Raw genomic sequence first — 16,258 nt, forward strand, 5'->3', positions numbered from 1 at the left:
GAGGTAAACGATTTTAGTCTTTCTCCTCAAACTTGTTGAAGTGTTTATACTCACTATTTTTATTGAGAATAGAGAGAAATTTATTTCATAATGTAAGAATTAATTAAGTTATAGAAACTTATACAGTATTACAATTTTTTGTTGATGTTATGTAAACCCATTGCGACTTATAAGATATCTAGATGGATAAAAATAAGTCCTATTTTTGTGTTTTGATATTCCCCCTTTTCACTGCAATAAAGGCTACCTCCGATTTTCTTTTCATTTTTTAGAAGAGGGATGCAAATTGTATGATATATGTGAAAAACAAAATATTTCATCATTTATTTTTTTAACTTGTCAATTCCTTTGTTTATTGTGGAGTTTTAGTATGTAATTGTGTATAAAAGCACGAAAAATGGTCCATATCTTGAAAGTGCCCCCATCTGACTACAATAAAGGCAAGGTAACAAAATTTCATTCTAATTTTTCTTAGCATAATACATACAAATTTATTTCCAAGAATTAAAATTTTTTTTATCATTCTGTTTTCGTAATTTCCAACTAGATTTGGCCTCGTTAATTGATAATAAATGCACGTTGTCAAAATAATATAAATATAGCCCTTTGATGAGGTGGATCCATAGATATATCAACTTCACAGAAAAGCATATTGACCGAGCACGAAGTACGAGGTCGATATGCTTTTCTGTGAGGTCGATATATCTATATGGATTGACCGAATGAAAGGGCTTCATTTGTTATATATTACTTTTTACAGAGGTCGACAAAACAAAATAATTTGAAAATAATGGAAACAAGCCATAAGTTTCTCTTTGGATTCTTTTACACTTATGCTAAAAGATCAAATTAAGTTATTTTCTACTGACAGAATAATTTAGGAATTTTACTAATTAAAACAAGTACATTTGTTTTATTATCTTTTGAATCGATTAATGAAAAAACAATCTTACTAATGTTTTTTAATATAAAGTAAATCTTTATTCAGGGCATCATTATGTCCTACCAAAAATTTTTGGGGGAACATTAAGTCATATACTGTATTAGCTTTTTAAAAATCGGCACTATGGATTTCCTTTCAGAAGATTTTTTATGGTTTTTAAAGCATCAAGTCGAAATGCTTTTCAGAGACTATAAAAAGTAACACATGTCTTTATTTTGTTATATACTTGTTCATGTGAACAGGTTTCAGCCAATCAGAGAGCTTAAAATTATAGTATACAGTTAAAGTATATCGTTGAGGGAGTCAGCAAGATTCCAGTTCCCCAAGAGCAAGTCTATTTCCCGAGGCGCTTGCGCCGAGGGAAATAGGGTTGCTCGAGGGGAACTGGAATCTTGCTGACTCCCGAAATGATATACTTTAACTGTTTTATTATACCGATACAAACAAGATATTTGAAAAAAATTATATTCAATACTGTATTCAGCAACAATGTTTAATTCCAACAGAAATAGATAAAAAATTCGACAAAACAGAATACAGTCATGAAAGGAATTCCATTTTATCAATAAATCAGTTCATTGTCCGAGTTTTAACTTAGTAAAATCGAAAGTAACATTACGCAAATTTGAGCACGCCATTTCTGTTGTCGTTCGCTTCCAGTAAACTGGTTCTTTTTGATTGTTATGGGACCAGTTGACTCGCGATGCATTTCGATTCACTAATGAATATTCATGAGTTTATTCGGAACATTTTTAAGTTTGTCGTAAGTTGAAAGAAAATGTCAAGCGTTCCGAATAGGTGTGTATCAGTTCATAAAAAAAACGTACTTTTTTTCAGGGAATCAGTCTGTTTTGCAGGGAATCGGCTTATTTACGGTGATTTTCAGGAAATCAGCAAAATATATCGATTTACTTTTATATAGTGAAAAATCAGTAGAGGTATAATAAAGAAAAATAATGTATCTCATTGTCGAGTTTAAGGCCACAGTTAGTGTTTTCTTCTTCTCAAGTAGATGGTTTTAAGAAATTCTTTACGTGAATGCAAATTTAGGTCTTCTAATAACAGGGCTTATTTGGTACATGTACCTATGGGAATTCCGACAGATTGTTGGAAGACATTATCTACAAAATCTTCATTTCATACAAACACACAAATAAACATCACCAAACATGCACACATATGAAAAGTCTTAATATATAAAAGTGATGGCAGCATTACTATAGAAAATTTTAACTCCGAACCTTTGCAAAATTAACTGAAAGGGGTGGGGGCTTTAAATTTGAGGCAAAAAAGGCTGTACTCTAAGTGAATTATATTTGCAATATAGTTCCCCACACTTAGATGATACATAATTTGAAAATATTCAAAATAATACTAATACTGCAGGCAATATCCTGTAAGGTGATATACAATATTTCATTTGGATCTTCCTCCTCCTAATTCTACACTAGAAGTGTCTCCTTTCCTTGTGATTAAATCCATTGCCATGAAAATATATAGTTCTTCGTCTGTCTAATTAGATGTAACAAAAAAGAAAAAGATCATAATAATCTTATAGATTTATTTTCCCCAATTTCAATAATCATTCATTGAACATTTACAATTTGAAGCCGGAAAATGAAGACCAATCACCAGCAGCAGATTCCCCTTGACCTCCCATGGCCTTAATCCAAACATGGTCGTTCCTTCTCACCCCAATCACCGCAGTCGAGGACCCGGATGCAAAGTGAGAACTGCCACTCCTGCCATCAGCATGGTTGTGAGCGACAGCCTTACCATTGAGAACGATCTCTGTGTGAAAAAAGCTTCCAGCATGTGCCAGAATATTCCATGAGAAAAAGTATATCCCGTCTTATGGTGCCGTGAATATTCCTGTGAGAGGGTTATAGGCATGCCCTGCGTTCAGACTTGCTGCTTCGAATATAACAACAGCATTTTCTGGAAGGCTCCTTTGGTCTTTTGTTAACTTTGCTTGAAAGGCTACCATTCCTCTGTATGTTAATGTATTTTTTTTTCATTTGTGAACATCTGTATGTACAATGCTATTAAATTTATTTGCACTGTTTATACAATGAGGGTCTGATAATAGCAGTTTCACAGCCTAAAATATGAACTTCTTTACTTGAAGTTATGTTCTATGCTTTATTTTGTAAATTAAGGAGTTAAAGAAAAAAATAAATATTGATATTTTCATATGGATTTCCTGTAACAGAAGAATTAAGTACATATATCATACCTTCATAAAGGCTCCTTTTTGCACGACCAAATAACTGAGTTGATGTTCTTTCCTTTTTAATATCATATTTTTCACTATTTGCAGGGATAACAGCCAGTGCTGCTACACCTAGGAGTGTCGTTTTGAGGCAAAATGGCCTATTCAAAGACGTAAAAAAGATTGGTCATGCATTCCTACAGATATGCTATCAAAATAGTGAAAGAAAGAGATAATGAACAGTATCTCAAAGTCCATTTAAACAATACAAATAGGGAAGAGAGAAAAAATGGACTTTTAAAACAATCAGACGATCAGTGAACTAAGTTTATGTTTTTGCTTACATAGAATCAGATACAAGTAAAATTGGAACAGTTTTGTCGAAAATGTAAATAAAACCTGAAATATAAGACTAGGCTTTCCCTTTTAAATAAAACTAAACTATTGAGAGTTAAACAGATGTTAAATGCACTCAAATACAAATATTAATTTCCATAAAAAAAATTTCAAGAAAGTTAACGTTTTGTCATTTATTTAATCCATGCACAGTTATGCCTAGCAAAAAAATAATAATAATAAACTTTAAGAATTGGGTTTACAATGTTTTCTGAAGATATATATATATATAAATATACATTTTATTGTTGAGCAACTTTGGATTATGGGAATTATTTATATGACTGACATATTCACTAAATTTGGTATTAAAAATAAATGAAAAACACATTTCAAGGGTATTAAAAACAAGACAAGACCAGCCCCAGGATCATGAACCAGATTAAGACTGAAATCTGTAAGACTGTAAAGTGTTTATTAATTATTGAATTAGTCTCTTAATTTGCAGATTAAACATTTTGGGTAAACAATAAAAAAATATTTTGATTTGATTTAGGGGTCCATATATGTAACTTCCGCAACTTAAAAATACAACATTTAAAACAAACAACGTTTTCAGTGAACATGACATTATGAACAGCAATTGTTCTGCTTGCATATTCCATGACGCGCGCTCGCGCATCATCGAAAATATGCCAACAGAGCTTTTGCTATTCATAATGCCAAATTCACTGAATAATAGTTGCTTATTAATTATATTTGCATTCATTGATGTTGTCAAGAATATCAGAGGAAATACTGGCTTTTATTAAATACAGACGCGTCTTGTCGTCTTCAGTAAAGACAAACACACGTCTATAAAATCAAAATCTCTTAATTTTTGTTTTGACGTCATCGATCAACTTTATTGAAACCCTCTGACAAAGATCGATAATTTAACACTATGATGAAAAAAGACAATGATTTAATAATGATTATAACTCCAGAATGCTTTTCTATGATTTCTAGCTCACTTGAGCCCAAGGATCAGGTGAGCTTTTCTGATCAAAATTTGTCCGTTGCCTGTCGCCGTTGTCGTAAACTTTTCACATTTTCATCTTCTTCTCAAGAATCACTGGGCCAATTTCAACCAAACTTGCTACAAAGTATTCTTGAGTAAAGAGGATTCAAGTTTATTCAAATGAAGGGCCACGCCTTTTTCCAAGGGGAGATAATTATGAATTAGAGAAAAAATAATGACATTTTAAAAAATCTTCTTCTCAAGAACCACTGGGCCAGGAAAGACGAAACTCATGTGGAATCATCCTCAGGTAGCGTAGATTAAAATTTGTTCAAATCATGAGCCCTGGGGGTAGGGTGGGGCCAAAATGGCCGATCAAAGTTTTACATAGGAGAATATAGGAAAATCTTTAAAAATCTTCTCCTCAAGACCCACTGGGCCAGGAAAGATGAAACTGATGTGGAATCATTCTCAGGTAGCGTAGATTAAAATTTGTTCAAATCATGAGCCCCGGGAGTAGGGTGGGGCCAAAATGGCCGATCATAGTTTTACGTAGGAATATATAGTGACATCTTTTAAAATCATCAAAGCCATAATTAGTGATATTTATATGGAATCATCCTCAGGTAGTGTAAATTTTAGTTTGTTCAAATAACCCCCAGGGATAGGGTGGGGCCACAATGGGGGATCCAAGTTTTACATTATAAGATATTAAAAAATCTTCTCAAGAATACCAAATCCATGATTAGTGATACTAGTATTTTTATGGAAGCTTTCTCAGGTAGTGTAGAATTAAATTTGTTCAAATCATAACCCCGAAAAGTAGGGTGGGGCCACAATGGTAGATCAAAGTTTTACATGGAAAAATAAAGGGAATATCCGAAGAACAGAAAAGCTGTGTTTAGTCATATTGGCATGTAAACATTCTCATGTATTGAATATTTAAATCTGTTCAAATCATGGACTTTTGGGGTAGGAACTAAGAAGGGAAACGATGGGGAATCAAATTCAAATTATTACGAAGTAATATATAGGAACAAAATGTTTAAAAAAGATATCTTTTCATCAAGAGCAGCAAAGTCATATGCTGTATTGATATGAAGGCATTCTCAAATAGTATTAAAATTCAAGCCTCCCCCCCCCCCATACCTCAGTTAACTTTCAGTTCTGATCTGATATGTGCTTTTTCCTAGCCGATGTGCTCAGGTGAGCGATGTGGCCCATGGATCTTTTGTTTTAAGTTCTTCAATTTATTTGTAGAGCTGAAATCCTTCTTGAACATGTTGAAAAAATTTTACTATTAAAGTAATTTTGTTTTTCTGAATGTTTCTAAAGTGTGTATTGTTTTTCCTCCTCTTTTGTTTTACTACTTGTTTAGCATATGACATTATGAAACGGGCATTTCTATAACTATATTTAATGTAATTGAGATAAAAAAAAACCCAACCCAACTTCTTAAAGCTTCAATTTTCAAAGAAAATAGGAAAATATCAGAAATCTTAACAGAGTAAAAAAAAAACGATTTGTTGAAACTTACATTTCTATGATTGCCAATACCTTTTGTGAAACAATCATATTTCAGTCATTTTTATATGTAGATACACTTCTGTGGTCGTTTATGCTGCGTGTAGGTGGTCATGTTATTGTCCTATTTACCGGCGTATCACTTAGTTTTTGAAAATATTTACATTTATTATCATAAAACAATTTTCTCCACTTCTCTGTATCTGGACGATAAATAATTGCCTTTTCATTTTTTTTTTTACAATATGACTGAAAACTTCTGGCACATCTGCTACTGAGATCAATGAAATATGATTGCTTAATATATAGTTCAGACAAAGTTATAAAACTAGTTTCTAGTGCAAAAATTTAAAAACGCAGTATCGTCCAACTAGTTAGAAAAAGCCAAACTTATCATTTTAAGATCTGGAAAGCCTAGCTTTTTAACTTTAACCCAGACCAATAAATATACGAATAAAGTATATGGTCAACTTTGCCTGAAATTGTCCAATATCACTGTTATTGTTGATTGTGGACAAACTTTCCTTAACATTCCTACTAGTCACCCTTAAATCTTTCATTCCAGTTCTCTTGTAGATAAATTTTTTATCCCAAACATTATAAAAATCCATACAAACAAAGACACGTAGCGGGCTATAGTAAATGCTTAACCAAGCCACTTTCTTTACTCCTTACTAAGATATTAACAGTAGTCAAGGAGGAACTTCAAGAGTACTGTGAAACAATATATATACGAGAAGTTGCGTAAATCAGATGTGGATACTGAAAAATTTCAAGGAACTTTAGAAAATTTGAAATACCGAGATTTTACCAGAATCAACAGCTTAAAAAATCTCACTCCTCAAATTTATACACAATCATTACCCAAGATAAATTAAAGTCCAGGCTTTCTGATATCATTTACAACTATTTTTTTTTTAATAAAATGAAACTCGTAAATTTACTTACCTTCTCATTGATCATTTACAAATTTAATATGTTAAAAACATGATTCTGATTGTACACACAAATACTCTAAGGTTGAAATTAAAAAAAGATGAGTAAGTATCTGATTGACGATATCTATGTGGATTTTGGAGACCGGGTCTTCCAACACTCTATTGGAATTCCCATGGGTACCAATTGTACCCGTTATTAGCAGACATATTTTTGTATTCATATGAAGCAGAATTCGTACAAAATCTTATGCGTGAAAAGAAGAAAGTATTTGTTGTGGCCTTCAACTCGACATTTAGATACATGTACGAGGGTTGTTCGATATGTATTGTGTATTGTACCACAGCGCGATAACGCCTTGCACGATTTCGTCGATATTTATACGCCTGGATAACTCTATTCAATACCTTGCCAACAGTATAAACATGAGCCTTCATCTACACATGGTTATAAAATAATCGTCATTTCAATAGAGCCAGTCGTTGACCAGTGTTGTAAAAATGGTTAAGAAAAGGGTTGAGAATACTGAAGAAATTAGAGCTTATATAAAAGTTCGCACAAAACTCGGTAATTCCGTAAAGCAGATTTTTACTGAATTGGGGGAAGTTTATGGGTCTGATAAGGTATCTTATGAGACAGTTCGTAGGTGGAGACAGAAATTTCTGACTGGCACAGAGTCCGTCAAAGATGCATCAAAATCGGGTCGACCTGTGACTGTAGCAAGCAAGACAAATGTCTCAAAAGTCAAGGAAATAATTGAAAGTGATGGCAGGTACACGATTCGTGATATTGCCAAAGCTGTTGGCATATCGCTATCGCGGGTGCATTTCATTTTGAAGCGTATTTTGAAAGTACGAGAGATTTCTGCCAGATGGATACCCCATATATTGACAGATGACCAAAAAAAGTACGAATACAAACCGCTAAGCGACTGCTAAAAATGTTTCCAAACTTCAATTTGCAAACATAGTTACTGGTGACGAAACATGGGTTTACTATTTCGAACCAGTAAGAAAAGTTGGAAACAAATTATGGCTAACCAAACACGGTAGAAGGCCTGTAGTTGCCAAAAGGACAATGAGCACAAAGAAGGTCCTTTATTGCATATTCTTCTCTTGTGATGGTTTAGCCGTACAAATTCGAAGGGCAAAAGTGTTACAGGTCGGTATTACCGAGATGTTGTACTGAAAAAGCTCAAGAAATATTATCAGAAATGACGTCCTGTGTCGGGATTAGGCATGTTCGCCTTCTTCATGATAATGCTCCATCACATACATGTACATCTGAGCTTGTGAAGGAATTTTTGAAGTCTGAGAAGGTTAACGTCTTGCCACACCCACCATACTCTCCGGATCTAGCACCATGCGACTTTTTCCTTTTTCCAAAACTTAAAAAGTTCTTATCTGGTCGTCGATACAAGTCCCGACAGGCCCTTGGCTCAGCCGTCAGTCAGTGCCTCAGAGGTATACCTAAATCAGCGTACCGTGACGCATTTCAGAAATGGATTCAGAGATTAAAATTGTGTATTTCAAATCACGGAGAATTCTTTGAAAGGATGTAATGTCCATTTGACTATTTGAATCGAATGCTTTTGAGATATCGTACAATACACAATACATATCGAACAACCCTCGTATATCGAAGACGTATTGTCAATTAACAATTGTAATTTCCATTCTTATGTTCATACGATATATCCTGATGAGCTTGATATAAAAGATACAACAGAGTCTGACACATCCGTTTCATATACGAATAGCTTACTTGAAAAGACGTTATTGCTAGTCTAACACCAAGCTCTATGATAAACGTGATGACTTTAACTTTTCTATCGTTGACTTCCCTTACTTATGCAGCAATAAACCTTTATCACCTGCATACTGAGTTTATGTATCTCAGTTGATTCGATATGCAAGAGCATGCTCTACGTAGGAACAATTTCTAAAACGAGGTGAATTATTGACAAACAAATTGATGAAACAAGAATATCAGCAGTATCGTTTAAAGTCATAATTCCGTATGTTCTATGGTGGATACAATGACATTGTCGTCAGCTAATGCAATGTATTATTGAGTCAAATGCTTGTTGTTAGTCAATTATTTATACACCGAATTGACGACTGATTTTTCTGTTATTTTCCGATCACAACAAAGAACACAAGGCGGATGTTACCGGTCAGCAGGGGATGTTCACTCCTCCAGGGCATCTGATCCCAGCTCTGATGTTTTTGAGATCCGTGTTTTCTCTGCTCTCTATTTTGTTTTATTGACTTTTGATCTTGAATACTAGTTATTATCTAAATATGTTTCATTCTAGGATGTAAGCGCTAAGGAACATAATATTTACATCTCTCTTTTTCAATGTCATAAATTTATGTCAGTAAAGTACCAAATTTTGCAACCATTTTTAAACTTTTAAATCATAATATTAATGAAAATCATTGAGATAAAGAGGAAGATGGCGAACTTGGATCCATCTCAACAAGATACAAACAATAGAAATTTGTATCTCCTTGAAATTCCAAAGACAAGATCAGGCACCTAGGAAGAGTAAGCATTTCCCTATTGATTGGTCACATCCATCATTAATCTTATGTATGATTCAGATATATGGAGCACGCAAGTGAGTTTAGGCTAAATATGGATATTTCTATGCAAATGAGCTAATAAAAATTCATAAGTTGTATATTTTATGTACAGACAAAGTTCAAATTGATTTTTTTATACATACTTAGTATCCACAGTTTATTAATGCAAGTGCACATGATGACGTCATATTATGACGTCATTGTTCTCTCCCATTCAATGTTATAAATCACATCATCAAAATCACGTCGGCGCAAGGGCATATCCTATCTAATTAAAAATAAACAATGTTTAATATTAAGGAGAATATTATTAAAATTAGTAAAATTGCTGCACAAGTCCTATGCACTTTCTCAATCGATAAAAAATTTAGGAAACTTACACTGGACTGTGAATTTTTACCCCGTTTAGAATTAAAACTGCACTAACAGTAACTAAACAATTGCAGTGCCGACAATTGTGCAGCAATATCTTAAATCCTTGGAATATCCTGCGTCTTTTTATAATTTGCTTCTGTAAAACAAAGTAAGGTATGCCCTTGCACCGAAGCGATTTTGTTGATGTTTCTTATAAACTTGTGTAGTAGAGGTCGATGACGTCATAATATGACGTCATAATGTGTACCGGCTATTGCATGTTTTAGGTACAAAGAATGTATTTATAACAAGTCTTAAAATTTTCTGAGCAGTAGGTAGAGCAATTATGGAATTTAATTAGACATTTTGCATAGAAACCTCCATATGTAGCCTTAAATCATTTGCGCATATCGTAGTCAAAATCAGAATGAAAATTAACATAAAAATCTGTTTGGATATGTCAACAAAAATTGTCGCAATGACAGGTTACTTTGCCAACAAGATAGCTATATAACAAGGAACGAAGAGTTTACAGATTGCTGACATTAAACCAGATGTTTCATTTAAATGTTTTTGATGAAAAGTGTAGTTGCTGCACTATAAAACTTATGATGATATATGATTACATATATATGAAATATATATGAGATAATGATAAGTATTCAAACCCAAAAGTCCAAAAGTCCATAAAACAATACAAAACAGGAGCAGAGCAAACACGGACCTAAAAAAAATGTAGAGGTGGGATCAGGTGCCAGGGAGTAGTGAACATCCTATCCGACCGGCTACACCCGCCATGTGCTTCTTGTCATGATCGGAAAATAACTGAAAATCAGTCGTCATTTCAGTATATAAATAATGGCCTAACAATTAGTATGAAAAAACGTCAGTCAGCATTTCACTCAATGATAAACTGTATTTGCTGATAATGTCATTGTATCGACCATAAAACTTACGAAATGATGTATTTAAACGAGACTGAAAGTTAAGGTCATCCAGTTTAGCATAGAGCTTGGTTGTTAGATTATAATTCAAGTAAAATACAGCTTGCTCCACTTATATTGAACTCGCTTAATTTGAAATTCCGCTTATTTTGAAATAAAAATAAATCCCCCGTTTTTGCCTTTCATATTCTTTGCATTAAAATAACGGTTATATTGAAATCGGCTTTATTGAAATATCGCTTATATTTGAAGCCACTGATCGGTCCCCATAGGTGATAATGAGTTGTTTTCATAACGTTTATAGTGAAGTACTCCCTGGCGGCTGTCGTTACGGTTGGTGACAGTAATTATGCCTGATTGACCAGTTGATATACAAAGGTGTGAATAATGAAGTTTTCACCTAATGTGTTTTTATACTGCGTGCTCTTACGAAATAAAATTCTTCACTGTTAAATTCTTTGCATCCACGTATATAATACGGACATATCGAGACTAAACAGCTAGATCTAAACGTAATATAGTAACCCCCACAGATCTAGAAAAAAAAACATAACTTTGAAATTAAATACATACTGTTTATGGCTACTGATATCCCTAAATTCGAAATAACTAAGGTATTAACTCGAGTACACTTATGCCTAGGTCACATTTCCCGGCCGGTAACCGTAGACCGGTGGTAATCGGTAGTAATCCGTGGTGTTAACGATGCCCCAACATCGGTCCACATCGGCCTAGTAGTCCTTAAAGTATCAGTCACATTATCCAGCGATGTGCATACGATGGGCAACCAATGCGTTTTATGAGAAAAATGGCGTGGTTGCCGGCCGGACTTACAAAGGCCCAGCGATGCATTGCTAATCATAAAACAATGTTCCAGGATAATCGGCCGATGTATATTTCATCGCTCATACATTGGTAAACATCGTTCGTACATCGGTCGAATACGGGCCAATGTTCGGTCGAACATCGACCGATGATCGGTCATTATCTGTTGAACACCGCTAAACTCCCCGATGACCTCAGATTCAACGGATATTGGACGATTGCTCGGCCATACATCGGCCGATCCTTGAAAGATGTGTTAATGATGGGTTGCCGATGAGGAGCGATGTGAGGCATCGTTGGAGACATCGCTGAATTTTAACTACGAATTATTTCCTACCGATGACCCCACCGATTCGCAAAAAAGACTCAGTCACCGTCCGATCACTAGTGGTGCCCGGCCGGCAACCACGCCATTTTCATCAAAAAACGCATCGGTTTCTCATCGTATACCCCATCGTTGGATAATGTGACTTATACTTTACGATGAAATACAAGCAGCGTTCATCAGTACTCAACCGTGTAAGTCCGGTGAATTTTCTCCAAAGTGTAAATAAATGCGATCGGGGAATAATAATAAGGTTGAAGATTGTCTTTTCAATGAAACAGAAATAAAAAAAAAATAAATAAACCTTCAAGGACTCTTATTCTATGTAATCTATTCACAGTTATAGATAAACGATGACAAAATTAATTTGTTCGGGTTTGTTCTTCTTTATTTTAGATCGGGATTGAACTTATAAAAATGGCGGCTTCATGAATTCACTTATATTGAATTACGGATATATTGAAAAAATTTGCATGGTCCCCTGAATTTCAATATATCTGGAGTAGGCTGAAACAATACATTGTTGGAAAACATGGTCTAAAAATAAATATTAACAAGGTTTATACATATATAAACATAGTAAAATATAAAACTAGTGAATTTATTCTTATTATATTTACTCTTTCTTTCCATTCCCTTTGACACCAATTTTGTTTAAATTATTGCTGTTTTTTACTATATTATCTAACATTTCTTTTATTCATATATTGAAGTAAATAAAGTCGTTTTACTTATATGAGGCTAAGCGAGTCCTTTTTCTGCTATGCACACACGCACACTACACACATAAACAGAGAAAAGAGACTATTAATTAACATGATCATTTTACATAGCATCTGCACTGTTTAGGTAAATATTTTAAAATCTTCCAATTTTTCGTGCTCATCCAATCAGCAGAGCTAGTGGACCTCATGTGATAAAAAATGATTTAAAAAAAGACCACACTGGAGTGCTGAATTTTTAAAAAACCCCATTTATCCCTAGCTTCCCACTGGTTGATATTTTGTCTTACCAACCATTTTTGAATGTAAGCAGCAGTATATATTACTGTTGTCTGTATCTTGTATTATTGAGGAAGTCAACGTGAAATATCTGTATGCTGCGTCTTGTCAAAATTTTCAGATTTTGAAGTTTTATTCTTGTCATGTCATTCCCCTTATTTCCTATTTACATGTACATCATTTTACAATTCCCATTGTCCTGATGATTCGTGTGGTAAAATTTTATAGTTTGTCTACAATAGGTAATACTTAATATTTGCTGATCCTTATTTCAAGTGCTGTTTACTACATATGTTTTGCTTCATTTAGTTATTTATTTCAATAAATTTCTTTTCTTCGTCCTCGTAATATAATACGTAAAAAGAAGTTTGGTAAAATTAAGAAACGTAGATTTTATAAATGAAAAAAAATCATCTAATTGTTTTTCGATACTCATACTAGGCAATTCTTTCGTATACTGATAATGTCAAGCAAAGTTCTCGTAATGCACAAATCTTTTCTGTGTTATTGTATTGTCGTCACCATCAAGCTCACAAACAACCAGAATAGATATCTTGTACTTTGTCATTATTGGCTCATCTCAGCTGAAAGCTCAAGAGAGCTATTCTGATCACTATTTGTCTGTCCGTCCGTCTGTAAACTTTCTCCAATTTTTGACTTCTCCAGAACCACTGTGCCAATGTCAACAAAACTTGCCACAAAGCATCCATGAATAAAGGAGATTCCATTTTGTTCAAATGAAGGGCCACACAATCATTCAAGGGAAGATAATTAAGAGATAGTGAAAATTTGGTAACACTGGGTCGGGAAATATTGAACTAATGTGGAAGCATCCTTAGGTTGTTTAGATTCAAGTTTGTTCAAATCAGGACCCCCGGGGTAAGGTGGGGCCACAATGGAGGATCAAAGTTTTACTTTGTAATATATAGAAAAAATTTTGAAAAAACAAAGTCATGATCGGTTTTATTCATATGGAAGCATCCTCGGGTAGTGTAGATTCAAGTTTGATCAAACAATGACCCCTGGGTGTATGGTGAGGCCACTTTGGACGATCAAAGTTTTACTAAGAAAAATATAGGAAAATCTTATAAATTTTTTCTCAAGAACAACAAAGCCATGATTAATCATACTGATATGGAAGCATCCTCAGATAATGTATATTCACGTTAATTCAAATCATGACCCCGGGGGGGTAGGGTGGGGCTACAATGGACGATTAATATTTTACATAGGAATATGTAAGGAAAACGTAAAAAAAAAATCCGTTTCTCAAGACCAACAATGCCATGATTGGTCATATAGATATGGAAGCATCCAGGACCCCCCCCCCCCCCATGAAGTGTAGATTCAAATCTGTAAAACTTTTGACCCCGGGGATAGGATTGGGCCACAATGGATGCATGTCAGAAAATACTGGAAAGTATCCCTTCTACATAATGTTGGCAAATGTACTAAAGGCCACGCCCCTATGTCTCCAGTTCTCTCCCTATTACTTCTGCTTTCCATTATAAATAAATATCCATAAAAAGTTGTAATGTTTCTTTTGTACTACGAAATAGCAAAAAAATCATAATTATAGTACCTAGCACACAATCGGTCTTTCATATAATAATTTTGAATAAAAGTGTGAGGGGACCTGACGAAAGACGGGTATAAATTTTCAGAAGATTATCATCTAATTACAAAAGGTTGATTCTCTATAAGGCCATTTTCCGGCCTACGATAAAATCACTTTAAAATGTGATTTTATATAACTATAATTATTGTAGTTCATGATTTTGAAATTTGTTTTTCAACATCGATCATCTAAGTCACGTGATTTAGAAATAAGAAATGGCCGTCAGTTAAAGAAAAATTGAGGGTGGGTCTATTCAAATCAAGTTTCTATCTATGATTCTGAATGTAAATGATCAAAAATTGTTTATTTATGTCGGAAATACATCATACCTAAGTAATAAACTGGAAGATTTTATAAATTTAAGGTTCAAGATATTTTTTATGACAAGAATTTCGATGCATCCACATTTTGCATATTTTGAACGTAAATCTTTACGAAATTCACACTTTATGATGCTGAAAAAAGTTTGATTAGCATTTTATTAATAGTATTATATAATATATAATAATATTGTAATTGTATATCATTTCTATAGATGTGTTACGTATTTTACGCATAAAATAACCATCTAAGAAATGAGGTTTCTAAGTTTCAATTGAACTGTAAAAGTTATGTATCAAATGTTGAAAGCAATGATTGTATTTTTATTGTGATTAAATACAACTGAAGTAGTAATTAAGTAAAGAAATTAAACAATTTCAAACAAATAAAGAATTAACAGCATAAAAACATCAATTCAAATACATGTTGACTATCCATATACATGTAAAAAGTCAATACATATACTTGTAACTCAGAGCGGTTGCATTAAAATATATATCTCTAAGTGAAATGAAATATCGTCGTAAAACGGCTTTGCTTTTATTTAAGTACTCGTGTTGCACGATAAATTTAATTAAAAGTGTCATCTAAACTTTATCGTTTATACATGTATAAAAGTTGAGACCCCCCCCCCCGTTTCTAACGGCAAAGCATAAAAATGGAGTAGACTTTTAACAGTTCCTTAAACTATGCATATCAGAGGTTTTCGTATTTACTAGTATACAGAATTAAAAGAGTTCTACAACATCCCAGGTACAAAATGGACCCTAAGGGTTTGATGCTCCTTTCGCACTCTAGAAACCTGTAGGTTAAATTCAATCTCTTTCCCAGTGCAGCGTCAAAAAGCTTGTTTAACAGGGATAGTGACAGTTTCCTACCTAATTCTTTAGCATTTCAAGTAAATGTCATGGGTCATTAGGATATCATCTTTTTTCTAAAAAAAAAAAAGGTTCCGTCCCGCACTGGGCGTTGGTCAGTAATGCAACTACGCATAAATACTTGACCTTAAGTGGACGATCTCTTTATCTGGTTGAAAAATCCTTAAATGGGGTAAAGCAACATTTAATTATAAAACCACATATTATGTATAGGAATCCCTCTCCTCCTTACCAATTTATTTTCTAATACAGGACTACTATTCTCGTAACTTATATCGATGCTATCAAAGAAGTGTGATGAATAGATTGAGTCCTCTCAAGAAAGACCCATGCAGTTAACAAAATATGGATCACATGTTACTCGTATTGAAGTGTCCATATAAGAATTATGTTTGTACCCATATATAGAAAAAAGTCTATAACACTAATAGGAAATGCATTTTACCGCTTCAA

General features: G+C 33.7%; 1 protein-coding gene and 1 pseudogene across 1 annotated transcript; one reads left to right on the forward strand and one right to left on the reverse strand.

Moving 5' to 3' along the window:
* Positions 1-2,540: 2,540 nt before the first annotated feature.
* LOC134233541 (complement C1q tumor necrosis factor-related protein 3-like) lies at positions 2,541-6,971 on the reverse strand (annotated as a pseudogene).
* Positions 6,972-7,451: 480 nt separating this feature from the next.
* Positions 7,452-7,889, forward strand: LOC134233538 (protein GVQW3-like). Its single transcript, XM_062715509.1, has one exon. The coding sequence runs from the start codon at positions 7,452-7,454 to the stop codon at positions 7,887-7,889; it is 438 nt and encodes a 145-aa protein (XP_062571493.1).
* The last annotated feature ends 8,369 nt before the right edge of the window (positions 7,890-16,258 follow it).

Source organism: Saccostrea cucullata, unplaced genomic scaffold, assembly GCF_032062105.1.
Source record: "Saccostrea cucullata isolate Sc308-1 unplaced genomic scaffold, CSIRO_AGI_Scuc_v1 ctg9747, whole genome shotgun sequence".
NCBI lineage: Eukaryota > Metazoa > Mollusca > Bivalvia > Ostreida > Ostreidae > Saccostrea > Saccostrea cuccullata.

Bases quoted from the DNA above. Each gene is read 5' to 3' on its own strand.
- LOC134233538 (XM_062715509.1), top strand. From the start codon at position 7,452: ATGGTTAAGAAAAGGGTTGAGAATACTGAAGAAATTAGAGCTTATATA.